Below are 27,893 nucleotides of genomic sequence, written 5' to 3'. Positions count from 1 at the left end.
ACAAGTTACCCAATTGTGCATTTTATAAGCAAGCAAAACCTGAGGTTAGAGTGGTTTAAATAAAAATAAATAGAAAGAAAGAAGTTCTCTCTGCTCCCTGCCCTGCACTACGATTCACACACCCTTAGATCACGGATAGACTCCGGCATGCTCTGCAGTGCCCCTGCACCAACAACTGTGGAAGAGCAGGTGGTGACCAACAAGCAAGTGAAGGCCCAGCAACAGCCACCTTCTGGCCACAGAGCCTCCACCGCCCAAAGTGCTGCATCTCATGCTTAGGCTGGCTCACCCCTAGAGCTGTTCCTGTGACACCAGGCCAGGCTGTGACCACTAAAACAGGTTTTAAGTGGCCTCAAAGGAACTTTCCCCTGTACCACGCCACAGACACGACTTTGTCCCAGGGAAGAGGATCATGTCAACGCCACTGCAGTTCAGCAAGACAGTGACTGCGGGTGAGGGGAGGAAAGGGCGAGTGTTTTCAAAGGCTGTTTCTGTAACTCACTGCATCAAACAGTAACAGTTGTCCCTTGCACTTTGCTGTACAAAGCCAGGGTGACAGAGCAGAGGGACAGAGAGGAAATGCTACATTCTCCACCCCCGTTCTAAGCCTGCATCCCTCCCCCACACACCACAGAAGGAAAAAAAACCCAACAAACTCCAAGCCCCACTCCTTCCTCCTCCTGTTTGAGACACACACACAAGAGTCTGAGAAAAAAAGAAAAAAAAACAACAGTTATCTGAAAGCAGCCTGGAGTTGTTCTTCCTTTTCCCTTGGCAGTCTCAGAGGGCAAGAACAAATGATAGGAAGATGCCTACGGTCCCAGTCAATGATTTTTATTGAGACAAGACGGTGTATTGTGTAAGGAGCGCTTGGCAAACCTCCATCCCGAATCCACAACAGTCCTTTCAGACACGGCTGTATTCTCACAGAGCTGCTATTCTCCTGGGGCATCTGTAGTGTCCAAATCTGAGAGGGGGAAAAAAAGAAAACATTGATTTAGGGAAAAAGATGGCACTGAAAGCACCTGAAAGCACTTAAAAAATGCTCTTCATTTCCCACCTGGGCTCCCTCCCCACTGGCACAGGTAGCCCCATGGCCAGCACTCTTAGGACAAGCTCCACTGGAGAGGGCCCAACCCAGGACGCAGCAGCCACCTTTTCCAGGCCAGGCCAAGAGCTCAGAACTCCATTTGAGCTCCTTCCACTGCTCTTAATTGCTTCCCTTTCCCTTCCACATTCCTCAATCCCCAGCGTGAGCACCACTGCTGCCAGAGAAGCATGCTTGAAGCCCACTCGAGGAGGTCTGTGGTCTGGCTGAGACAAGGCAGCCTGGAGAAGGTCTGGTGTGGGGTGGGAAGTCCTTTGTATCCACATCTCATGGACACTGGATTAATCAGAGAGGGATTAATGCTTGCAGCTTTAAATACCTTCTATCCCTAGTAGGGATGTCAAACTTCCACAACATCCATATGGCATCTTCTGCAAATTTGCTTCCAGCCCTCCATTTATACTATTTTAAGCTAAAAAACTCAGATAATTTGACAGCATCTGATCTAACCTAAGAGAGCCACCATATAAGCAAAAGGTTGATCTGGGCTCTGTCCTCCAGTCTGTACAATCCTCTCAAAAATACCAAGGGAGAAGCGAGTGAACAGAAATGCATCTGCAGGTGCCTAGATACCACAGAAGAGTTGATTTTTATACATTGTTGAGGGACAGAACAAGAATTTATGACAATTTAAAGTATCATTCATGTGAGATCTCACCATCAGTGTCAACATAACCTCTCTTTTAGTACCCTGAAAGCAAGAGGAAGAAATCTAACTGGAAAAAACCCACAATTTTTCCATAACAACTGCTGCAAACACCTCTCCAGTCCTGGGCACTCACTGTGACGTGGGTGTCAACGAACAAAGCTGTGAGCCATAGGTCAGGCGGCACAGAAAGGAAGGCTGTGGGTGTTACTGCTCCCTTTGGTATTAGATCTGACTCCTACAAAACAAATGCCATTTCCCTGCATTCACCTACCTGCTTCGTTATATTCCACTGATTTTAGGAAGAGTCCAGATGGTGGAGCCATGGCATTCGGTGGAAAAGCCCGTGAATCTTTTATCTCCAGTAACTCCTTTATATGACGAGGTGTTAACTTTCCCTGGCCAACTGCAACCAGAGCCCCAACCATTCTTCGGACCTGGAAAAACAGAGAAGACATCTTAGGAGCTGCCCTTGTAAAACTTAAAGGGATTAGGAAGTTTTGTCTGGAGTCCTACACTCGTGCTATCATCAGTATCGTGCTGTGTCACAGCCCACAGTTACTACTGATGGCAAGTCAAGCTAGAAACCTCATCAGAGTTCAGTGCCTGTGACTCAGGAAAGAATGATACCTCCATGATTTCTTTACATAAGCCTGCTCCTGAATATAGGTACCTCGTTATTATTAAACCCATAGTTGCCAGAAAGCCTAATTTCTGGTGTTCTTTTCCTGTTCCTAGCACTACCAGTTGTTCCCAGTGCCACGCACTTTGCTTCAGCTGGGCGGTCAGAAAGAAGCAAGCATTTCCCCATGTAAAGAATGTTTTGACCCTTGCTTTAAGTGCCACTGAAGTGACCCAAATCACAGCCCAGACTCGCCCCTCAGGGTTCAAGCCAGTCCTGGCTGCCCCTTGTACTCCTTTGGTATCACACACCTCCAGGGAGCATTTCCAGTACCCACTTTATTTCTGCAGAAGGATCATACTCCCTTCGTCCCCGAGCATGCCCCAGCAATCCCAGTCACTCCAGTACCCCAGTCACCCCCACAGTCTGCGGAGGAAAGGTGTTTTTCCCCTTTTAGCAGGGATTGCGTGGGCTGCTTAGGTTCTGTATTGACTGGGGTGACATAACAACACAGAGCAGCTAAGCTTGTCCGCGACATGCAATGGCACAGCACCTTCTAGTCACCAAAGCTGGTGGTGGGGAAGGGCAAAGAACTAGCAAAATTACCCCATTTCCTTTAAGTCTTCCCTCCCTACAACTAAAGACATTCATAAGAATGAGATGAGGACCTGTAACACAATGATCTCCAGCCACACAACTGGAGCAAGGCTTGTTCTCATCATGCATGGGAAGAAAGCAGAGCAGTGGGTGGTTTCTGTTTGAGAAAGAGCAGCAGCACCCACACATCCGTCTGTGGCAGGAGGCTCGCAGCCTTGCTGGGAGAGCTGAGCTCACAGGTTCTTCATATAAAAGCAACACCATTTCCAGGTGGGGCTTGCTTCTCTCTCAGAAAGCCAAAAAAGAGGAAAGAAAAACCCTAACTAGGACAGCCTGCCAGACAACAGCCCCCCAGTGCGGCAAACTGGGATTTCAAACACCTCTGAGTGTCACAGCTTCCATTCCCTCCCTCCACACAAATTTCACACCACCGTGCTCACCTCCTGCGTGAGCACCCCTCACACTTCAGCATCCTCTCAGCCAAAAAACACCCTTTCCTTCTATATCCCTAGAAGATATGCTGCTCCAGGAGGGCCAAGGCTTGCATCTGCCAATGCCACCTGCACACCGAATGCTGTTCCCCATGACTAGCTATCACATCCCTGCGTGGTGCCTACATTTCATGAGCTGAAGGCATCCTTCCGAAGGCAGAGCACTGACCACTCGTCTTCCTGGTACTTCTGCTGTCAAGGCAGCCTCGTGAAGCTGCTGTCGAGGAATAACTGGCATGTAAGAGCTCCTCAACTTATGCCAAAATTGCTCACTCTCAGCAAGGCACTCCTAGAGAGACTTTTACCCAGAGACTAGTATACAGGCGGTTACCTACTTCCCATGGGCACCAAGAAAGCTTGTGCAAGAAACATCTGGGGATGGTTCAGGGAAACATCTGTTTCCCTGGGGAAACAAAGGACGAAGGCAGAGAAGGGAAGAACTGTTCTCCAGTCTCAAATTTTACAGGCAACAGCAGTACAAGCCCACACGGGAGAAACTGGTCAAGCAGACACTGTCCTCTCTGATTCACCTTCTCACGCTGCTGCCAGAACACATCCCCGCTTGCGCAGGCACGATCAGTCACTTGGCCTAAATAAACATTCATTCTATTAATGACCTTTCAAAGCACACCAAGCTCTTCGAAAACTTAAATGTAGTGCTTTAATGAAGCATCGGTCTAAGCTTTTGATCCACTAACATTTACAAAAGAATAAACCAAAGCCCACTAAGCAACCTGATTGTGTTTATCATTGCTAACGAAGAAGGTCCAACAAGCCAAGATATATTTATCCAAAGGCAAGCACTGTCTGTCTCTGTGTGCTCTGATCTTAAACTGCTCTGCAGAGTGCCAGAAGCCTGCTTTTAAGCAGATGGCACAGAGAAGCACAGATCTTTGACATATGTAATTTTATTCATCCCTCACTAGAGGTCATTGTACACAGCGACTTTAGCTTTGATGTCTCCACACTTAGAGTTCGTTCCTGTAAATGCAGACTAATGGTACGCATGTGAAATAGCCACGTGCTTGGTGTCTCCCCCTGTGTCCAAGCTATTCAGCAAAAATACATACATACATATAGTTTCTGGGGCTGTTTAACCCTTTTCTCTAATAAAAACGGTGCAATTCTCTAATAAAAAGAGTGCGAGTTCATCGTGTCCAGCCTGTTCCGGCTCCTCTCCAGGCTGCCAGCTCGCTGTACGGCGGGTCAGAGAGGGCATTAGGCTGAGCAGAGTATTACGGGTAACTCTCCTCTCTGCTCAATGTCACTAAACAGCATTTCCATTCTAATGCACTAAATGGGTTACCAGCATTTTCTCCTTGTCACAAGAGCATCTGATGAGGCAAATCCCTGCTGTATATCAAGCCCTCCTCAAGCACGTTGTTGTTCTTCCCTTGCTCATATCCAGACACCCACTGTCAGAGAGCTTACAGAGCATTGCTTGGCGCAGGATAAAAACAAATTTGGTTTGTCAAAACAGAATAAAAAATAGCGGCTTGCTGTTCCCACAAAACACCCCCTCTCTCGTCTGAAAAACAAGCCCTCTCTTGCCTATTCCCTGCCTCCAGAGTGTGACCACGGCCAGGATAGGCAGAATGAGAACAGCCAACTCCGTCCTAACGAGGTGATCCATTAAGCTGTGGAGAGAGCTGTCTCCCCTGAGGATAGTGGCAAAAACCCCACTGGAATTATTTCAAAGAAAACCCAGGGGAGACCAGAGAACACGGCAGAGGGAAAGATCCTGCAGTCCTGCCTGCGCAGCTGAATCAGGCCTTCCCACCTCTCCTTTGTGCAGCACTGAGAATTACTTCATGCTCCAAAGCCAGAAAGTAAAATTCCAGGCAGTCTTTGCTGGGCCCAGTGCCATTCAGCAGAGCAAGAACATATGTCTGTTGGGTTTTACCACTCAGACTGCAAGGACAAAGATTGTGGAAAACAAAACTTTCCATCCTCCCACACGATTCTGTGACTTTGGCCATTCATTTTAGACACAAATTTAAGCGATTCTGGTTCTACTGGATAAAACACAGACTACAGAACCTTAGATCTCCAATCCCAGGTCCCTGTGTGTGTCACACAGCTGTAACAGCAGCTCTGCGACAGAGATGGCACCACACAGGGATGCAATACTGCCAAACCCATCAATAATTAGAGATAGCGACACTTCGGTGTGGCAAATACAGCACCCAACTTTACCTGTCGGTAAAGAAATGACCTGCTCCTGAACTTCAGCTCCCAAAACTCCAGTCCCCTAAAGAAAGGAACGAAAAAAGCATTTAAAAATCACATTTCTACCACATATTCCTTGTAAGAACTCTACTGAGGCTGATTGTTCCAAGACTTCACTGACACTTGCATCCTCTGCTAAATCTCTACAGGTTGCTTTCTAAGTATGTTTGTGGTTTTGCTGATGTTCTGGTACCAGCTCTAACACTAAAACACAAAGCGAACCCACTCTCCAGAGCAGTCCTGCAGGGAAGAACCTATATACACATTTCTGTCCTACAAATAAGAAAAACCCGATACACACATTAGATATATATAAAAAAAAAAACCAGACACATCAGATATCATCTGATCATACATCAGATACGCCAACAGAGCACAAAAAGGGGCAGGTTTTCACTTCAGTACTTGCATCCCCAAGCTTCTACGCTACCAAGCAATCCTAGAAGTCATTTTGATGAAAGTAACGGTAAAAAAAATAAACTCACTAACATTTTATAAGTGCTCCTTATATCCCACAGCCTTCCTACAGCAAAAAGAGACAAAATTTACCTCGTATCATCCAGAAAAGCAGGTATTTCCATGCAAACCCTCTCCTCTCCTCCCTTGCAATGAGCCCAGTGACTGGGTATCTAAGGGCTACGGAGACTAGAATCAGGTGTGAGAAAAGCACAGCTGCAACGTGTTTGTCCAGAGGGTTCAGACGGATGGGCTGGGTTTGCTGGAAACACCTGGGTATTGATAAAGGGGCTGCCCATTCCCTGGGAGAGGGGACAGCTCTTGCGAGCCACAGAAGAAAGATGGAGCAGGGATAACATGATTCCCAGGCCCAGACACCAGGAGAGATTAAGATTGGATAGTAGGAAAAATTTCTTCACTGAAAGGGTTATCAAGCATTGGAACAGGCTGCCCAGGGAAGTGCTGGAATCACGTTCCCTGGAGGTATTTAAAAGCCAGGCAGATGTGGTGCTGAGGGACATGGTTTAGTGGTGGGTTTGTCAGAGTTAGGTTGATGGTTGGACTCGATGATCTTGAAGGTCCCTTCCAACCTCATAGATTCTATGATTCGGTGACCAGGGCAGGGCTGGCAGGAAGAGAAACTGTGACACAGTCATTGCAGGGAGCAGCCACAAGCTGTTTTCTCACCGGATTTACAAATTACTGCTTTTAGCCCTCCCTGTTGTGTATGCTGGCATATGCAAAGGCAGCTCCTGCCCCCGGATTCCTCTTTATGTCAGGAAATGACAAGGTTTCTATCACTCACGTATGGTCTGCTCTCCCGCCAGCTCGACGCGATGGCACACAGACACGCGCACTGCTGACACATGTGCAAATACCCAGCACATTGAGGTCATAACCCAGCTCAGATCTTTAGCAAAGATCAAGAGACAGTTTTTTTCAAGAAGGGACAAATCCCCCCTCTCACCAAATTGCATGCACCTTCTTTAGCCAGGATTCTCCTGCCTTGGTTGTCTTGACAAGATATATTAGGCTACTAAAGATGGGTCAAGATAATGAAGAAAAATACCTTGTAGACTTTGAAAGAGAACAAGATATTTTTCTTTAGGAGGGAAGCTGTTTTTCTTGTCAATCTCGCAGCCAATTTTGCTTACCAGCAAAAAACCCAGCTGTCTTTTTCCACTTGGCAGCAGAAGCCAGCACCTTGCAATGAATAAAACATATTCAGGTAGAAAAGAGGTGACAGAGCAATCACTCCCCAGGAATAAGAGATGGGGCTAAGCCTCTGAACACATCCTGAGCATTCAAAAGCTTTTTGTAAGGATGGGGCACTAACTCCACTTCCACTGTTGCTGAGCAACTGAGTTTGATGGAAGGAGTCATTTTAACAGTCAGCCTTTTAAACAGACAAGTGGTCAATTCAGAAGATGTGGTTCAAGTTCGGAATAGAAGGAAAGAATGAGAAAGAAAAGCTGCATTATTGGACTAAGAGACCATAGTTTATCATTTTACGTATTCCTCCCTCTGAAACAGAAAATAAACCTCCTTAGATTAGGCTAAAGAAAAAAAAAAATCTATTTAGCTTTTACTGCTATCCCAGCCTTTTCATTGCAGGAACAGTTCATTCTGCTACTGCAGTGAAGAAATACACGTGCACTTCAGGAATATTTGCTGTCTTATTTGCTGAATGGGCAAACAAACACCAGCTCCACAACTGCCAGCTGTTCTCATGGGGAGAGTTTGACAGATTAAAACTAGGACACTGTAATTAAAAAACCCCAAGCAAACAAACAACAAAAAAAACCCCAACAGCCTGTCACAAAGACCCAAAACCCACAACTTTTTTCTCTAGATCAGAAAACTCATGGTTGTGGTTATTACTAACAAAGTATTCTAAGAGAGTTAAATGCTAGTTTAATGCATTGAAAATAGGCTTCTCAAAGCCATCCCCTTCAGCCTAAACATTCATTAAATCAATTTATATTGACATATTATCAAAATGACTCACTATAAAACACAAGTTTGGCTACATGTGTCACCAAAAGCAAAAATATTCCATCAGCAACTAGCTTGATGCTTTTGATCCAGTTTTTAGCTTTGCTCTCTCTCTCGTGAGCTGTTTTTGGCCTCATGTGGGATGGGCTGATATAGCAAGTTATGCAAAGAATGGCAAATTGCAATTTTTACATGAAAACTGAAGGCATAAAAAAGAGCTGATCCGTATAAGTCTCAGAGATCAGCCAACTGACAATAGCAGGTCTGGATTTGGAAGGAAATCTGGTCCATATGCACTCACAAGTTATCTCAACAAAACTATTAATGGTTATTTTCAGATTATCTCAGGACTCTGCCACTTATAATGGAACCCATCATAAAGGACAAGATAATCCTGTGGATGAAGCATTTCACTGTTACTCGTGTCCCTATGCATAACTATGCTTGGCAGAGGGAGGCCAAGCTCTCCATTTGGCAACGGCAACCCAATGGCAAACAGCAGGAATGCAGCCACCTGACAGCACCCATTTTCCTCTCCAGCCCTCCTTTTCCCACGGCAACGGTGTTTCTCAGCTGCAAGAAGTGGGAAGTAAGCGCTTACATCTGGCACTAATTGCCTACATCTTTGTGCGTATACAGCAGAGTGGCAGTGGCAGTGCCATACCCAACTGGGTGGCTCTTTATAACGTGGCTGTGTGTTGACAGGCACCGCCGCTGAGCAGGAAAAGCAGGAATCGGAGAAGATGGGAGGAACTGGGAGGAACTGAAAGACCAGGGTTACTCAGAGCACACAGATCTCTCTCTGTTTTTGCAGCTCCCTTTCGGTTTTCCTCATACACTACTGCTAGCAAAATACTCCGTTCCAGGACGCAGTGAAAGAAACAGTGGGCTTATTTGCAAACTCAGTGAGGCTCCAAAGCTTGGAGCATGGCACTTACTGTTACAGACAGCTCAGTAGGTATTCGGTGGGGAAAACTACAAAGAAAAGCATTTTCTCCTCATCAGAAAGCAGGAAAATGTGGTTTGGAGACAGACAACAGCCAGGTTTGCTTTCAAGCTGAAACACAACTTCCACGTATCTGTGAAAAGCCAGCATGAAAGCTAAAGTTCAGATGATAAATACCCATAATCTTTCTGGGAAAAATCTTCACTTTCTACTAGACAGAGAATATATCAAGCCACTTAATTTCAATACTTGCAAGACCTGGTCCTGAAAGAACAACCATTTGCATATGTAACAACTGAGGAATATTGGGCTTTCCTTCATCAGCATCCCCTGGGAAGGCAGTAGGAGTTAGTGGTGTGAACTGAGGGGATCTGCATAGCTACAGCAGGGACCTAGGTGTCGGGGTGGGGTTTCTTCCTTCTCTTTGCAGCCTTTAAGCAAAGCTAGGACAGCAGCAGGGGGGGGGAAAAATTCCCATCCCCTGGCAGAGCTGGTCTTTAGCAACCAAAATGAGTGTAAATGCTGGAAGCACCTCATAGGAATTGCTCTGTGCTAGATTCCATACACCAGTTTATAACATCCTGCCTTTTATTGTACAAACAACTGGACCAGTTTCCTGCTCATCTTTCTCCCCGAGGACATTGGGGAGGAGAGGGAAAGAAATGTCCTTTCCAAGCTGTCATTAGGCAGAACCCCGCTGACACAGGAGGTCAGTTCTCAAAGCAATGCTGGAAAATAGCATTTGAGAGAAAGCAAGCACTAGCTGAGCAGAGCAGCCTCTCTACTGAGCATCTGGGATCTCACCTGTGTTCATAGTGGTGGGACAGGAACCCAGAAGAGGGTTGGATGTCTGCCTGGAGGATGGTTCTGACTGGAGACCGAAAAGGCGTTTCGGAGTTAAGTGAACGAAAGGTGCTGAAGTCGTGTGTTCCCAGCAGGAACTGTGCTGCATCCCGCATGGCAGGCACGTTCAGGTAGCTGAAATCAAACATGCAGAGCAAAAGAAAAGGCACATTAGGTGGGACAAAGTATGTTAGGGGGGTCAAAAATCCAACTAATTGATGAGAGACTGAAAACCGGCACGCAAATTTAACATTGCAGCATTGTGGAAGCACTTTTTGCAAGATGGAGTTTGTCTTGTAATAGCCCAAAGCACAAGCCAAGATGCCAAGTGACCTGAGGTCTGAAGGTATTTGAAACCCCAGGCGAGATGAGGGGTTGGCAGGCACATGCTTTTACACAAACCTTTATCCTGCGGTGCTTCTTATAACAGTTCAATTCAAATAACTCTATTCCAATTGCTGGCTAGAGCATAGGGCAGGAGAAACAAAACTCTTTGCAGTATCTGGATCTTATAAACTGAATAAGATGTTGCCAGGTTGAGAAAATACCAAACACTGTGATGGTTTTCCAAACCTTAGATTTGCAACAGCAGGAAGATGAAATTAGGAAGTAACAGAAATGGAATGAGTGAGCGAACCATCAGAGGTGAAGCCAGCGTAAACCCAGGGTGGAGATGCAGAAGGAAGGGTCAAAGGTAAAACTCAAAATGTCAGATGTCATTCAGATTTCTTCGTTTGAAGCATCTAGGTCTGTTCAAAATAGCCTCAAGTAAAGAAACTGAGACAAATTTACTAATATATTTGTTGAACAGATGTTTATTTTTATTCTATTTTTGTAAATTTCTCCTAAGAAAAGCCTGAGCAAATAAGTATGATCTATGGCTTAAGTTTTTCAGATTTTAACAGGAGTCAAAATGTTTCTGAAGAAAACAAACAAACAAACAAACAAATCAAGATGGGGGTTTCCAACATAATTAAATTTTTTCATTGTATTCAAGACAAATGACCAGCACTTACAGAATCCTGGTCACACTGAGAAGTGCTGGTGACATCTAACTGGCAATTCAGACGTCTACAGAAGTTTGATGTGCAACATGTGTAATGTATATGTGTATTACACACCAGATGTGCTCAGCAGTGCACACGCTATGAGCTTCTCCACTAACCAGCACTCCAAACATCCCACGTTTGAGTAAGACACCTCCCATTCAGCATTTCCAATATGCTCACCCTACCCTTTATGTGGTATTGCCATTTGAGAAAATTAACTGCAGTGTCTGGACTAAATTAAACGCTATTTCATAAAGCCCAAGATTAAGGCACTTTTTGCACATAACATCTAATTTTGCTATTTCGTATTTATTTTTCCCTTCCACAGCCCACAGAAAAGAAAGTCAGCAATGTAATGTTAGCACAATGTCATTCTTATTCCTCTGCTAGAACAGTTGAGATTACATTTTTTTCCATTACCCACAGTTGTTATTCCAATAGCGATGATGAAATTACCATAACTGGCTACAAACTTGTTTTTCTATAGTGTGGTGGAAAACCAGTTTTCTTGACTGTATGTTTATCTCAGTACAACATAAACTAAAAGGATGATAACAAATTATTTTCTGGCTTTTGTTTGTTTTTTCCTCACCCACTGTTTATCATGTTGGTTTTTTAAATGGCACAGAATTTGTTTTTCTTCCCTTGCATACAACAAGCACTGGTTTGTTATGATTCAGTGGCTACTCCAAGAACACAAGTGACTACTGAGCTAGATACACTGGTTTGTCATTGTAGGGTTGCTCAGAGTCATTGGCTCTCCACTACTCAAACACACAGACACTCAGATTGGGAACGAAAACACAGATTTACATGGAGTCGCTACCAGAAATATGACTAAGGGGGAAAAAAAAAAAGAGAATTCTCAGCCCTCGTTCTTGCCTGCCTGTAAGGTCACAACTAAAACTCCGAGATCTGCCGCGCAATGCATTTCTGCCTGTCTACATCCCATCAGAGCACTGTTCCTTCAGCCAGCTGTCCAAATGGGTTTGCTGTATGAATTAGTGAGGTCATCTGAGGAAACACTCATCACTTCCACGGGAAGGGACACGCAAAGTTGTTGATGAACTCTACCCGGAGCCATTGAGTATTTCAGCAGCGCTAAGCATGTTTATCGCTGGTACAACTGACACTACGATTAAAAAGAGCTGTAAATCTCAGGTCTCAGTGAACATCACCCAGTGCACTGATTTCAACAGGGAAATCTTGTCAATATGAACAGGGAATCTGGTCTCACATGTGGAAATTTCCCCCTCTCTGCTTCCCCCAAAAGCCAAGCCTTTCCGGAGTGCTGATGAGGTCACTCCCCAGAGAGATTTAATGGAACACTTACCCTCCCGCGGGAGCCCAGCAGAGATCCTTTTCGAACACCGGTATTTGAGAATGATGAGTGCAGCCCATCAGCAGCCGATAAACGTAGGTTCTTGACAGGGCAGAGAAGCGCGCGTGGAAGCTGTTGGCCACTCGATGGGCATTCAAGATGCTGTTAGGACAGAAGAGAATGAGTGAGATGGAGAGAAATGTCATGCACTAATTCAAAAGCTTTTGCCTGGTCACCACATAGATGGGAACTGAAACATACAATGGATTATTTGAGAAACTGCATTTATAATTAATTAAATATCATTTTCTCCTGACAGCCAACGACTAACCAGTGACCAAGGATTGGCATCTGTAGGCTGCCACAGGCATTTGTCAACTAGAAGGCAGCAAAAGAGCCTTGGCATCACCCCTGCCATCAAATGCACAGTGAAGCTGATTTGGGTCATCTATCAACAAATTTTGGGGATGCTCACACCATCACAAGGGGCTAAGACCTATCAGTCCTTCAGTTGAGAAATGGCAACTGATAAAACAGAACCATAGAATCGTTTGGGTTGAAAGGAACCTTTGAAGATCATCTAGTCCAACCTCCCCTGGCATGAGCAGGGACATCTTCAACTCAATCAGGTCGCTCAGAGCCCCGTCCAACCTGGCCTGGAATGCTTCCAGGGATGGGGCATCTACCACCCCTCTGGGCAACCTGGGCCAGTGTTTCACCACCCTTACTGTAAAAAATTTCTTTCTTATATCTAATCTAAATTTCCCCTCCTTTAGCTTAAAGCCATTACCCTTTGTCCTGTCACAACAGGCCCTGCTAAAAAGTCTGTCCCCATTTGCAGCAAAGCAAAGCTGACTCCCTCCATCTCCAGCTGAGGAGAACACCTTACAGACACTCTGCCCTTCTGCTTTTGCAGAACCACGGTCCCAAACGCATGTGGGAAGGACTCCTCCAGCAGCAGCTACCTCTGTGTTCCCTCTCAAAGGCAGCTATACAGCTCACTGTAGCAGATGGAGATAGATGAAACTAGGTCACTTCCCTCCTACCTCCCCCCCACAACCTCCAAGACAAATAGGACTTTGCCGCGGCAATGAAAATAAAGGTGCATCCCACCATCACCTAGACTGAGTCTATCTGAAAACAGCAGAATTCTGCGTGCAGACCTCACGGGAACCCTCACATTTCACAGAGAATGGCCTTTGGGAATGGTCGTGTCTACTCATCCTCCACTGACTCTGGGCAGTTAACTCAAGAAGCAGACTTCTAGGCAGCTGAACTCCTCTGTTTTCTTCTACAAGCAACAGGGAGAAATTGCCTTGTTTCTCTAAGCCAATCTCACCTTCACCGTGGGACACAGACAGCTTGGTAGCCAGAAGGGAGGGTATGAAGGCTGTCAGAGAGGAAAACACCCTTCTCTCTGACAATGGAGAAAACAGAGCTTCCCTGTGTTTCTGCACCTCTCCCAAAGTCTTATCACTGATTTGAACATGTCAGCAGCAGTTTCTACTGCATTTGATTTTCCCTTATCCCAGAGTACTGGCTCCTCACCGCTATCACACAGGCACAATCTCTTTGCAGGTGTTATTCTAGAGGATACCTCTCCTCAGAAGGCAGTTTTTCTCCTGCTGTGTGTCTTTTCTGTCTTTGGAGTTTGGCATTGTGAGGAGAAGGGACCCAGGGCAGCCAAAAAATATGATACCACTTGGGACCAAGTAATAGACAAACCTATTTATTTATTTTATTTTAAAAAAGTTGGCACTTCAAGGATTTCTGCCAGCTCAAGTGCCTCTGGCTCACATCCCTTGACTGCAAAGGCTCAGACCACAGAAGAAGAAATTAAAGCTGAGCCACAGGCCTCCACAAAGATTTGCAATAACAAGCCCAGGAGATTGCTCCGCTGCTATGAACTCTCAGTAGAAATGCAGACTACATCCTCCAGGCCTGCAATGGAGCTTGAACCTAGGACGTCCAGCCTCTTCTAAATACAATAATATAATTATTACATTTATTTTCTTCTGTCTACATGCCTCCACAAGCATTTCATCTATCTTGAGCTTCTCTTGTTAATGCTTATGTGATTTTTATTAAGTAACTAGCCTGTTACTCCCTCTGATAGAGTGATGCTTTCAGTAAAGCCTATTTATGCTCACATGCTTCTTCAGTGCAGGCATCCTCTCCTGCCTCTTCTAGCAGATGCAATTACTATTATAGGCTCTTTCTAGTTAGGAATGTCTTTCTAGCACTTATTCCAGCAGCCACATTTCAGGCCTTGTTAAGATCCCATTTTCTGAAAGACTGCTGGTAAATAAAGACTCACAACATTCTTCACCTTTTCATCAGAGCCTGAATTTCAGGAAGAGGTTGAAGGAAAAAAAGCCCGAAGGCATCTACCCAGAAATGGCAATGTACTAGACACAAAGATGTCCTCCAGAAGTACATCCTTCTCTCTCCACTGACAACAGAAACTAAATGCCAATTTGCAGGAGGTAGGACAAATCTCAGCTCTGTCTTGTCACTCCAACAGCTTTTATTGTGTGCTTACAAAGCTGAAACCCGAAATAGAAGGTGTGAGTCTACTGTATTAACATCCCTACTTAAGGGACAGCAAAGTCCTCCTAAAGTTACCCCATCTATGAAATACACTCTGATCTTTGTGGACAAGACCTTCCAAATATGCTTTGCAAATCTAAAAGACAGATCAGTTGATAGAAGAGACCCATCATGCTACAAAGAAGGTTATTATTGCTGATGATACAGTCAGCCAGATTGGAATCTTGTTTCCCTTCCAAGCTCTATCGACAATAATGTGTTCTCACAAAGATTCCTCTCTCCATCACCCCTTGCTTGCAACCACATGAAAGTGCCGAGTTTTCTCTTCAGCATTAGGAGAGAATTCTTCTTGGCAAAGTCATATTTACAGAGGGAGGGGATGGCTGCTGAATACTCTTAGACTCATGCCCGTCACCAAGCTCCTTAATGGAAAGCAGCTGAACCATTTTAAAAGGTTCAGCCCAAGGAAGGAAGAAGGAGTAGAGCTGACTTCACCCTGATAAACTCCAGCACTGTAACTCATCAGAAGATATTACCTCCTGATACAGACCTGTCAGATCTTAGTGCAAGAAAAAAAGCTTTTTACTAGTATTGAAAGTATTGAACTTATTCCATTAAAACTAGACAACACAACTGACGAGTCACAAGCCTAAACTGGGGAGAGACTGAGATTCAGTGGCTGTGATACATAGAACAGTCTGATTATTGCAGTGGTACCCTCTGGCTGCAAACTCAGCTAGTTTTGACACCCAAACAACTGCTTTAGTCTTTTAAGGAAGGAAATCAAAACTATGACCTATTTCATGTTCCCAGTTACTACTAGAATATCCAGGAAGGGTCTGACTTCCAGAGTGCATAGATTCTGACCTAGTTTTCAGTCCGAGCAAAAATAACAATCAAAACCCCACAGAAGTCAAATTCTATTTCAGAATCTTCTTTTTTAATTGACACAGCAGTCTGAAAAGAAATAATCTCCATCTCCACCCCACAGCAGCTACATTAGACTCTTCACACGTACGTCAAAGAAGGTGAAAGCTGTCAAGAGACAGTACTCACAAGTGTTAAGCACGCAACTTCGTTAGCTTGAGAGAGATTTGCTTTCTGTTTGGCCTCTCTCCGCAGAGGAATCTATCTGCTACTTCAAGAGGCCAAGGGAGGAACTGGATTTGTAAGCGCAAAACTGTCAAGCTTACATTATCCTGCTAATATTCAGTCGCAGGTTTGGGATGCATGAACTGACTTGTTACTGGAGGGCTGTCCGTGGGCTGTGTAGGAAAAGCAGGGAAATCAGTATTCACTTTTCTTTCAGGTACCCACTGTGAAACTTTTGCTTTCAGAGAAAGACTCAACCAACTCAGCAAACTGTTAAAACACATTTTTGCAAATAAGGTATGGGGAGAGAGAAATTTCCCTTACAGATTTCTGGGGATTGACATTGCATTTCAAACAGCAGCCACACTCTAGATCAATCTCAAGCAGCATCAACAGCCATCGCGCACTGCCCTTAGGCTGAGCTCACCCCCAAGACATCATGAGAAGGTCTCATGGAGGGACAGCTAAGCTGACATGGGTAGTTGGAAGACTTTTGGGATCAAATGGGAAAATCAGTGTGGCCTTTTGCTGTTCCCAAAGCTGTCTGAGTGTTGCCAAAAGAAGTGTAAACATCCAGGGGAAAAGGTCAGTTAAAACAACAAAATAAACAGCCACTAACAGGAACTATGTGCTTCTAGTAACAAGGCTCTCACACTGCCTTCCTGCCCTCTTTCCTGAGCTCAGATTCCAAGGATTTTACTTCCTCTTCCCCTTCATCCTCTGATGGCTGCCCTGGTGTTTGTTTGGAGGTGAAGGAACGCAGCTGGCTCCGAGACAGTTGCTGCAGCTTCTGCTCCAGTCTCTGACCGAGCTGAAAGCCCATGGATAAAAGGTCCCACTGTGTTCAAATAAATGCAAAGCATCACTCATGTACAACTCCAGAAATACTGCAGGAAACCACTGCAAAACCCAATCCTGAGGCCATGAGAGCTACAGGAACCAAACGCTTCTTTAGCATAGACCTACAGAAGGTATGTAGGTGGGATCCCAGTCACAATGTACCACGTTACAGCAGCAAACGTCAAGCCACCACTGTCTCTCACACATCTCTCTGCCAGCCAGAGGCAGGCAATAGCTTTGTTGCTTCTAAAAACAGTGGCAAACACCTTGGAGAGTCTGATGCTGGTGGCCTGGTTCCCAGAGGTACTGAACGCCCACCACTGTAGTCAAAGCTAGAGAAGACTCTGCCACCTGGGATTGCCTTCCTCAGGTTCCTTCCTTCGCTTAAGGTTTGAATGCTTGCAATGTGCTCTGAAAAAGTCAAAACAGCTGACTGAAGTGCAGATCAACACCTTCTGCAGAACACGCCACAGCTTCAACCAACTCATACTAACTCACTCTTTGCTTTATACAGCACGTGGAACATGCATTGAAGACCTCCTGGAAAAAAAGTACCATCACCATTCATCTCTCCCTCCCTCAGACCCCAAACTATTTGAGCACCTGCACATTTAGAGCTGGATTCCCCGTTCCCCAAGCCCTGCAGAACTAGAATCCTCCCTTGCAAAACCAAGGCCAGATGCAAGCATGATGTCAGTCCTCAAATCCCTGGCCTTGCTATGTCAGCATTTGGGTCAGGCCCTGTTTCACAAAGAAGAGATTAGAAAATAAAGCAGACAGGGTGAAGCGGGAAAGGGGAGTGTACTTCATAGTAACATTGCTATTCTTACAACAATCCCTTCACTGGGTGGGGAGGGATGTGCTTTTTTGTCCTGGGCCTTGCTCCGACATGGGGAATTTACCTCCATAATCTTCCTTCATGTTCAGAGCATCAGAAAGACTGCAGGAATGTGAAACAGAGCATCCCAGGCCTCTGAGTAATTACCAACTGGTAATTACCAACTGGCATCTTGCATCAAAGTTCTTTTGCTCACCTAAATAACTCCTACAAATTATCCATCTTCTTGCACAACACACTGAAGTACTTTGACACACTCTTCAGTAACGTACCAAGATTCAAGTCCTGTTGTGCCAAACACTGCATAGACAAAGACATCCAAGAGTTTTTCGTTCACCCAAATAAGACAAAGTAACACAAGAAAGAACAGAGCACAGCAAAGCAGCTGCTGGCAAGTGGCATGTTGATTCTGTGACATAGCACAGATTGGGCTTCTAGTCTAAAAACCCCAGTGTTTCATTCAATTTACACTTCAACCATAAAAATGCCCCCATAGCTGGGGAAGAACACAGAAACTGTTTGACAGCTGTACAACAGCTTGGGAAGAAAAGCAAAGAACATGAAATTCAATCCACCTTTTTAAAAATTCACAGGGTGTAGTAATTACTTATGTAATTGATCCAAAATCCTAACAGAAACTGTTGGTTTAATGATCAGTTTTTTTCTGCCTTTGAGTGTGGGCATTTAGACCTAGGCCTCATGCAGAATAAGCTCACTCTGAAATTCTGTAAGAAGTAGTAACTCTAACGAGAAGAAAGAAGAAAATAGGAAGAAATGCCTGTCCTGCTCTCTGTAGATTGCTGTATCAAGTTCCTCACTACATTCATACACAACTCTCCCTAGTCATTAATGGTTGGGTATAATAGGAAAAAGACTTAATCTATCCTATTGAGCAAAACATCAAGTCTCACTACAAAAATATTAAACTGGAGTTTTTGATGTAACTTATCCAAACCATGTCAAGTGGTAGCCTTGGTCTAGAAGGGAAGAAGAGAGGCTGATCACAGGGAAGGGAGAAGTACGTTATACTAATGTTAACAGCAATTTCGTTTGCTTGTTCTTCATCTTTTTGCACAGATACAGGTGAGAGGCAATACTGCAGCCTAGATTTCACTATGTACCAATTCAATAAACAAAGAAAATTAGGGAGTTTGGGGGATAAAGCAGCACTGAAAGTTAACATGCTAATGTCCTGGCTCATGTGTGAAACTAGAGTCATCCCAGTGGATTCAATACTCACATGGTGACCCCAGTTTCTCACAACTTGTGTTTTAGTGGTGCCAGCATATATGATCTCCTGACAACAACGGTGGAGTAAGACTGATCTTTAATGTGCCAGGGGTCTGGTAGCAGCAGAAATACACCTGCGTAAGAGAGTGGTTTGCCAAAACATAACAGGGGAAAATATATCTTGTGGGTGAAGATGGGAGATCACTGTTGCGTTTTCTCCTTTTCCAACAGGGGCAAAATAAAAGATTTTGACTTGCCACCAACTCACCGGATTGGCTCAGACCTCAGGTGGTAATTAAGACAGTAGATGAGCTGTTTCTCATTAAAAGCTGGCTTCCCCGGTGCCCTCTGGATGTCAAAGTGAGCAGTGTTGCAGAGTGCATGGACACCAGTATCTGTTCGGCTGGAGATGTAGAACTTGATGGGAACAATGGGTTTTAGGTTCTCCGCTGCCTTCTGAAAGCCAACATGAGATGGATTCATGAATAGCAGACTCACTTCAAGCTAGCTAAGAAAAAGCATCCTCTTCCTTGCTAACCACATGTCTCCTTATTGTTCACACGGAAAAGTAGTTGGGAGTTTTACAGTAGGCTGCAAAGAAAGGGATGGAGAGAAGCCTGTTTGGGGGACTTCTAGCACCAGTGGTTTCTCACCTTTTGTCCTGAAATCACCTCAAACAGAATATCCAAAATGTCACGTGAGCTTCCTTACACACACGAAACAAAGTAAAAAAAAATATTCATCTTGTTATCCTTTGCTTTATGTCATTGGTTAAGTAGGAAAGAGGATAAAGAGCTACACATTTAAACCCAGACACCACCTCTGCAACTTACTGCTAAGAACTGGACTCGGATTGCTTCAGTAGCTCTTAAAAAGCTGCAGGACCCAAGCCTTAAAGGGATGGAAATGGCACACAGGGATGCCTGAATGACATCAGCCAAGATGCCTGAAGGAGCTTAGGCTGCATCCTTTGCTTTCAGTGCAGGCCAGAACGGTGTAAAATACTGTGGCTTATTGCTGCAGCCAGAAGTTCTTTTCCATCCGCAAAGGGAGCAGGGCTAGAGAGGGCAACACGCTGCCATTAATCGTTAAGAGCAGAGGAGGAGGCAGGGGACCAGCTGAGTGGTAGCACAACACTGATGTAATGCATTTATTAGTCCCACTGAGAAATATAAACATAAACAGATCTAAGAATGGAGACACAGCTCTCATAAAACACACCAGTAGTTGAGCTGACACTGAGCTACCCCAGCAGGTACAAATAACCACAGGACAAACACACGCCACCAGCAGTCACAAGATGGAATTCCCTTATATTGGCTGCTTCCACAGTTGCATTAATGCAGGAACTTGATGAGGCTAATCCTCAAGTACTGTTCTCTTCAGGGGTTGGAGCTGCCTTAATATTCAGGTGATGTCTCACTCACGCTAAGAGCTCTGCCATAGCAAGACTAAAGCAGAAAGTGACAAACATTTACACCATCACAGAGTTCAAGCTTTACAGTCACAGCGTTCAAGCTTTTTGGACCAAAAGGCCCTAAAATTATACTGCAGCTGAGAGGTACTTTAAAAATTAGTTAGCAAACTGTATTGCAACAAACTGAAATTTACTATTATTAACACAAGGGGAAGGACAATGATTAAGATCCCCTAGGTTCTCCATATGGATTTGGGGATGGATTTGCTGGAGAATCCACCTGTTGATTGGATCCACTAGGATTGTTGTTTCCCTTTCCCAGCTGCTTCTCTCCACACAGCTGGCTTTTATCCCCACCCTGTTTCTGCCTTTCCATTCTGCCCACTAACAAAGGGCTGAAGAAACAACTGGGTGAAATACTACAGGTTCCTGCTGGGAAAGTAAATAAAACCCTATAAATGAGTCATTAGTATGGTGTCTTTTAATCAAGATGCGCACACAAAAGAGAGAGAGCAAAAGAGATACTAAGGTGGTTGATTAGATGCTATATATTTAAGAGTCTGTCTAGACTGGCCTAAGTTTAGCAAAGCCAGAGTGGGTTTTGGTAAGGGCCCAACACTGGTAGGAATTATTGGAACACCAGGGTTTCTAATGCAATGTTAAAACCACAGCAGGTCTTACCCACAGTAAGGTGTTAAAGTAGGCTGCTGGACCACTGCGAAATACAACTTTTTTCTTTGTGAGGACAGGCCCTTAAACAGAAAATCCAATGTAATTTATTACAGGGAACGAGTGAAGCATATCCAAAAGACTGAAAAACAGCGAAAAAAAGGCAGAAAACCAGATCAATGACTAGAAACATCCTTCTCTTTCCCATGTCCTGAGTAGCGAGCCCAGCAGTGGTCTTTATTACATTCTAATTTAGTACCAAGAGTCAATAAAGTGTGAACTGCTGAGTCACAAATACCTTCCAGACTCATACTATTTGAGCAGACAGGATTCTAGGCTCTCAGAGACGTACCATTAAAATGCATAGGGAGGCAAGGGAAAAATGTAACCAAGCTGCAGGGGAAAGCCTGGGAAACAGAACAAAAACGACCTTAGTTTTTTCCCCTTCCTAATCCTTCTATTTGGAGTTCACATGTGGTTACAATTAGCAACGAAAATCTTTATTTATCACCCTTACGTAGAGAGAAGCAGACAGAAATTAAATAGGTTTCTGCAGCAGGCCTTGGCTTGTGCCTCAGCAATTTGTCTCAAAGCAGAAGCTGCATTTTTAAGAGCAAAATTTCTGCAAAGATATGTTTGGGTTTTCCAGGCTCCTCCCTTCCTCCACCCTCTTCTCCCCCTCCTTTCTCATCAGGCTAAAACCAGCCAGTGGGAACACAGTTGGGTGGGGGCAGAGGGAGAGAACATGGAAAACATCCTTTCTTGTTCTGGGCTTGGAGAAGTTTGGATGCAGCACTCCTTTGGATTCAACACTGCATCCCATTTCAATCACTGCAGCTGAACAAAGCTGGATAATAAGAACCCTGTTTGGATCTCTCTTCCTCTGCCAGCGGGAGTTGAGCCCTGTTGGAGAGCAGGCAGGAGAGGAAGAAAGAGAGGATTGCAGACTCCAAGGCAAATCTGGTTGTTTCCCCAGCTCAGGTCAGCCAATGAATCCACAGAGGTGCAGGACTGAACGACGGGTTCAACAAATGGTATTTTCACAGCTGCCCTTCTCCAGCACAATTTAATTTTCTCCCAGACACACCTCTCTGGAGAGATGACTGAAGGATGTATGTGCTGGGCATCCAAGGAGGAACGTGACCACCATCAACAACAAATCTCAGTTTGTGAAAGCTGAAAGCTTTGTTTGTGGATTCTTCCTCCAGCCTAACAGGGATGCAGTTGAAAATATACTATCAACTGCTGCCTCCAGTTTAAATTTTAATATTTCATTTAAATCCCATCCTAATTAATCTCCTTAAAGAGAGAATTTCTGAACTGCTGAACTTCTTTGCAGGCAATTCAGAACTGATCACTTCACCTATGCAAATGTCTCATATCTGTACCATCCAGGATCCTTTGAGCCTACACGCAGCTGATAGGAACCAGAGGAGGAAACTATATACTTTAATCTGTTAAAAAAAGATGCATTATTTACATTTAGTAATTGCTTGGAGAGCAACCAGTTTTTCCTGCCCTTTCAGAACAACAACAACAACAAGCCCCTAAAACAAGCAGGCCTTTCATCTGAGGAACTCAAAAGGCTTTACTGCTATTAATCCAGATCCCTGCCCTGTTAGTTATCATCTATGGATTCCTGGGGGGCTAAACCGAGGCAGAAGTTAAGCCCTTTGCCCACAGCACCCAGCTAAAAAGCAATGGAGAAGATAGAGAATAAAGGAGCTGGGCTGTGGTCAGAGCTCACAGGTCTCTGCTCCCTTCTTTAAGCCACAGAGTATGCAAATATCCTTCTCTTTAGCAGGTGTTACAAACACTGAAATCCTGGCTTGGCACCTGCTGGAGGCCTTTCATCGGGTCAGATCTTGTCCATTTTCATTTAGTCTTTACTTCCCCAGTCATAGTCGTTCCAGACGATCATATTTCTGGAGCAGCAATAAGCATCCCAGGGTATCAGTTTATACCTCTAACACCCCACATACCCGTCATGCAGGGGAAAGTATTACTTGCATTTGGTAGGTCTGTTCTACTAACAGGTTTTATTCACTAAGCACTTCCATATTTTAAATCACGCTGAAATTTCCACTGTTGCGTGCCAGAATGATATGGATCCACATTCCAGATTGCTATTATTACTCGCAGCTCTGTTCTCGCTCTGTACAAATGCTGGAGAGGCGAGATGCAGAACAGGCCCGTTAATGTATACCACCTATGGTGGGAAAGCAAAAGTTCATCCACTTCTCTCCCTGAACTCTAAATAAAAAACCCCCAAGATACTCAGCCATTTATGTCTACAGAGCATCTGGGCACCACAAAAGGAGCCTGTGAAATGAAGTGTGGATGGGTGTGTGGAAGAGAAAGTGGGCATTAGGAATATTTGGGAAAAATAAGTGTCTATTTCTCTTTCACGGCAACTGCATTGCTTACTGGTTTCACCATGCACAATGGTGTGAGTTGCACAGACACAAGGGATTGCACTCTGTTATGGAGGATGCTGCATGATTTGTAAGTTGCTGTGTTCTAATAAATAACAACATGCAAGTTTCAGGTTGGAGTCATCACAGCCTCCCCGACTCAATGGGTGCTACGCCAACTGAAACCAACTAAAAACCTAACTCATTTTTAGCGGAATAGATAAAAGCTGAAGTGAAAGCCAGGAAGAAAAAAGCTGAGAAAGTGGCTTCTCCTAGAAGAAAGGGTTTCCAAAGCAATTTCCTATGCCACTGAAATGATGATCCACCCAGGGGTTGAAGATGACAGTTCTATCGGTCCATTTTCCTTTCTCTCTTGCTTTTTTTTTTTTTGAGGGGGATTTGGGGGCAGGAGGTTGTCCCAAAGCTGCCTCACATAGGAAGGAGATTGTGTATATTCTCTTCTCTCCTTTTCCTTTTATGAGGAATAATATCTGGCCTTAGCACAAGGCTGCTGGCCAAAGCAGAGCTTCGTGTGGGGAAGATTAGTTTTGGGCAGCATTTACCAGCACAATGGGAAACAGCACACTCAGGAGATGGTTCAAACCAAACATGAAAGGGAACTTAATTCTGTACATCCTCACAGGCCTCGCATATGGTGCCCGTTAGCACAAGCAATAGCTACTCACTTTAGCTAAAGGTGCTACACAGGAGATCTTCCTTTACGGTAGGGACATTTTTAAGAATTGAGACTACAGCATGAAGTGCTGCATTTTCTAAGTTTACACAAGGAACCGGAGGGAGCCAAGTCACAGGATTCAAACTTCCCGATCCGGGGAAGCAAGGTCTGGAATTTTGGTTTGGACCCATCACTAGGAAGCTGGGCTTCCAAGCACTTCAAGACAAATACATTGTCTCCAAGAAAGAAAGAAAGAAAGAGAGTTGTCTACAAAGCTCAGCCCCCTCAAAGATATTTTAAAAGCTCCTTCAAATATCTACATCTGTCCCCAAACTACAACAAGTCTCCATTTCCTCCAGGGGTTCTGTTACATAGCAGTACTGAGGACTAGAAAAGCTTAGGGTGACAAAGGGTTATAGGCTGCTGAGCCCTAGTCCAGTGATTTTCCATTATCACACAGAGGCCTGCTCACACACCAGTGCATAACACTTTTAATGGCACAGTTGTCGAAACACAAGGTCTACACCTCACAGGTTATTTTCTCATCTGTAACTGCAAACAAATGTCTGAACATATTTAGAATACAATAAGGATCTCATTACAGATTTAATTTTGCCCTTCCCTTCAGTTGCCTTCCTGGCTTTGCAAAGTTGGGAAGTTCAAGGCTGCACAGAAATGGAGGAAGATAAATTCCTACAGGCCCCAGAAGTTTTCTATTAAAGTTGCTTTAAGACTTCCCATGTGGTTCTAATAGACACAGCCCTGCTCAGCAGTGCCCAGCATCAATACCACCACATGAAAGCAAAGCACATATCCCAGAACTGGCCTGCAAAGTGCTGATACTGTGAAAAGACAACACCAAATAAGTTTATCTTTTCCTTTTTTTTTCTTATTCTTTTCTCCTTTAATCACCCATTCTACCCACTTGCCTATTAAAACAAAGTTACTCGGATAATGCAAAACAACTGCTGGGCTCACCCAAAGTCCGGCGCCTGGGGCTGAGACACTGGATGGTTCAGAGGATTAGACAGATGAGATAGAAAGTCCTTTGGGGCTCTTCTTTCAAGATTTGCACAATATTTATACACTTTCTCCGCAATGGTGTCAGGCAAGAAGCCATACAAATGCACCCTGAGAACTCTTATTCAAACCATAATTCATCACACTTTCCTTCTGCAGACCGCTTAGCAAGAGCATGCAAGAACTCTCACCCTCACTCACTAAACCAAGGCACAGCGTGGAAATATCTTGGCCATGGTCACCAAAGGGCTGGGTGGGACAGTAAATCTAGTCCCGGACCAGCTTTTCAACAGCTCTGCTCCTGCACAACACCAGGACTGCAGCTAATGTAGAGAACAGACTATCACAAACAAGAAGGGTGGGTGCACCACTTTCAAACCCCTACAGCTTGTGATCTCGGGTTAGACAGCCTGACCGAACCAAACCAAGTAACAAAAAGGCATGATCTGACCTAAAGCAATCAGGATCAACCTCTTCAACAATCTCTTATCTTCTAAATAGGCACAAGCTTCATTGCAAACTACGTGATGCTTCTAAAACAAGAGAGAAAAATAACGCAGCTTCCTTTTGATTCCTGCCCTGCAAAGGACCATGGGGTTCACCAGCACTGCTCAAATATTGCAGCTCAACAGCAGCTTGGAATTAAATTACCACGTTACAGAAACATCCAGGTGTGCTGAGCAGTTCCCCAGTGCAAGTAACTCACTTTCTACTCGCTGGTGTAAGAGTGGGTCTTTTGCACTCCTATTACACACTCCAAGCCCAAACAGCACTTTGGTCCTGAAAGCCATTCTTACACTCTGAGAACCTGGGAAGCAGCACTGGAACAACAGTGATGACAGGATCATACCTTTTTTCACCACGATATTAGAACTTCAGAAGAATGGATACTAAGCATTTTTTTTCCCCTTCAGAACAATGGATATCCTGCTGTGCTTTGTTCTATGTCTGAAAAAGTCTATCAGAGACATCCTCTCCTGAGAGGATGCAGCATCTAGTTTCTAAATCCATAAAGGACTTAGACATGTACTAGAACAGATAAACTAAACCTGCTCTGAACTGAGGCAGTTCTAAGAAAAAGTGGAGGCAAAGCCGTAAGAGCTGATGAAGCTCACATGCTTAAGTACATCCAGGTGGGCCAGGAGCTGAGCAGGGATTCTCAGAATCAGAGTTCTGGGCTCGGATACCAGAATTTCAAGTCTCATTGAGTGGTTCAAATCTTTTTCAGGATCAGGACCTTAATGTCTCTTACTTCACCCTGATCTATTTCTCCCACCTGTAGACTTCCATAATTTGTAAAGCACTTTGTTTTGAATATTATAGTGTTTAACAATATGCAAGTGTCTTATTCGGTGTCAATCTAAAAATAATATTTATCCTTGATACTATCTGTAGTTCAACAATGTGACCCTAGAAGTTTCATTTCAATGACAATATGATTTGCAAGCACCTACCTGCAAATAATTCTGGACTCCAACTATTGTCTGATCATTCGAAGTCTCCATAACCCCACTGCAGAGCAAAACAAATACAATAGTTACTCACCCAAGGACTTGACACAGAGTCCACCAACACATCTAGAAGTTAACAGGGGACAGTCATCACACTGTTTGCTGTTGAGTGACTTGGATGTTTTTACAGAACTTGCAGGGATCAAACAGTTTGATGAATGGACAGGAAAACAGACACAGGGATTATTTGCAAGAAAGGAGGTTGGAAATAAAAATCATCCTTCAAATGTTACTCTCTGGACTAGCCCCTCAGATGGAGGGTGATGTGTTGGGAAGATAAGGCAGAAAAATTACACTAGAAAAGAATGTGCAGATAAAATTATTTCAGGGCCTGAAGTTGGTCGCCAGTTGCACGTCCATTTCCTGCAGGCCCCGTGGATGTCATCAAGGGGCTGGAAGACCATGAAGACAGTTTGTGAAGAGCTTCCTTCTCTACTACGGAAGTCACAGCCATTCACAAAAGCTGCTGAAGTGCAGAGATACATCCTGAGGCTAAACCCAACCTACCTGTAACTACTTGGAGTAATTTAGGTCAGTACCCACAGTGACACAGCCCATGCACTGCAAAAGAAGTGTGGGTTTTGGCATGTGATGGTCTTATTCTGTAAAAACCTCACAAAGATAGGCTCAGCTCCATGAGCTGGGGCTGCACAAGCTCTCCCACACAGGTTTGTTTTTTTTTAAATGTAAATAAACACAGCTACATATGTGGGATGTTCAAGGCCTGGGGAAACCCAACCTCAGCTGCCCTCCAGGAGGACTTGGCCCATGGACCTTTCCACCTGCATCTCTCGGGCACCACAAGTTTCCCAACCACCGAGCACCCGCTGCCCTGCAAACCACCACCGCTGCAGGAAACCCAGGAACTCGCCTCCCACACACACACAGCCCGAGACCACGACTTTGCCACCTTCTCTGTCCTTTGATTTTTATTTTTTTTTCCTCATTGCCCTTTTTATGCATGTCCTGCCCAAACCATCCCCTTCCTAACCCATGCAGCAAGAGAGTCCAGCTCCCTGCCCACTCTCACCTCCTGAGCAAGGGATCTACCCCTCACCAAAACCACACACCCTGTCCCCAACCTTCTCCTCATCGCTCCCCCATGGCTGACACCCCCCTCCCCCCAAGGGCCGCAGCAGGCGCTGGTTACTTCCACCGCGCCTGGCTGAGGGAGCTGAGGCACCTACCTATATTTAGTGCCAAAGTACTGAAAGAACACTAGGTATCGGGTTGGGGGAGACACCATTTTTGCTGCCTAGGGCCCTACGGCGGAGGGAAAGGGGGGCCCGGGGAGCAGGCGGGCGGCCTTCCCGCCCCTTCCCGCCGGCGGCCC

At 44.8% G+C, this 27,893-nt stretch overlaps 1 protein-coding gene across 1 annotated transcript; it reads right to left on the bottom strand.

Annotated features, from left to right (window-relative positions):
• Positions 1–8: 8 nt before the first annotated feature.
• Positions 9–27,893, bottom strand: PUSL1 (pseudouridine synthase like 1). The gene is made up of 8 exons (XM_074161629.1): positions 27,748–27,893; positions 26,504–26,561; positions 19,122–19,309; positions 12,316–12,465; positions 9,895–10,068; positions 5,661–5,715; positions 2,029–2,191; positions 9–967 (listed from the first exon to the last, which is right to left on the bottom strand). Exons 1-8 carry the CDS (start codon positions 27,804–27,806, stop codon positions 936–938), a joined length of 879 nt encoding a protein of 292 aa, XP_074017730.1. The 5' UTR covers positions 27,807–27,893; the 3' UTR covers positions 9–935.

The sequence above is a fragment of the Numenius arquata genome, chromosome 20 (genome assembly GCF_964106895.1).
Source record: "Numenius arquata chromosome 20, bNumArq3.hap1.1, whole genome shotgun sequence".
In the NCBI taxonomy this organism is placed as follows: domain Eukaryota; kingdom Metazoa; phylum Chordata; class Aves; order Charadriiformes; family Scolopacidae; genus Numenius; species Numenius arquata.
This window is presented reverse-complemented; position numbering and strand designations above follow the sequence as displayed.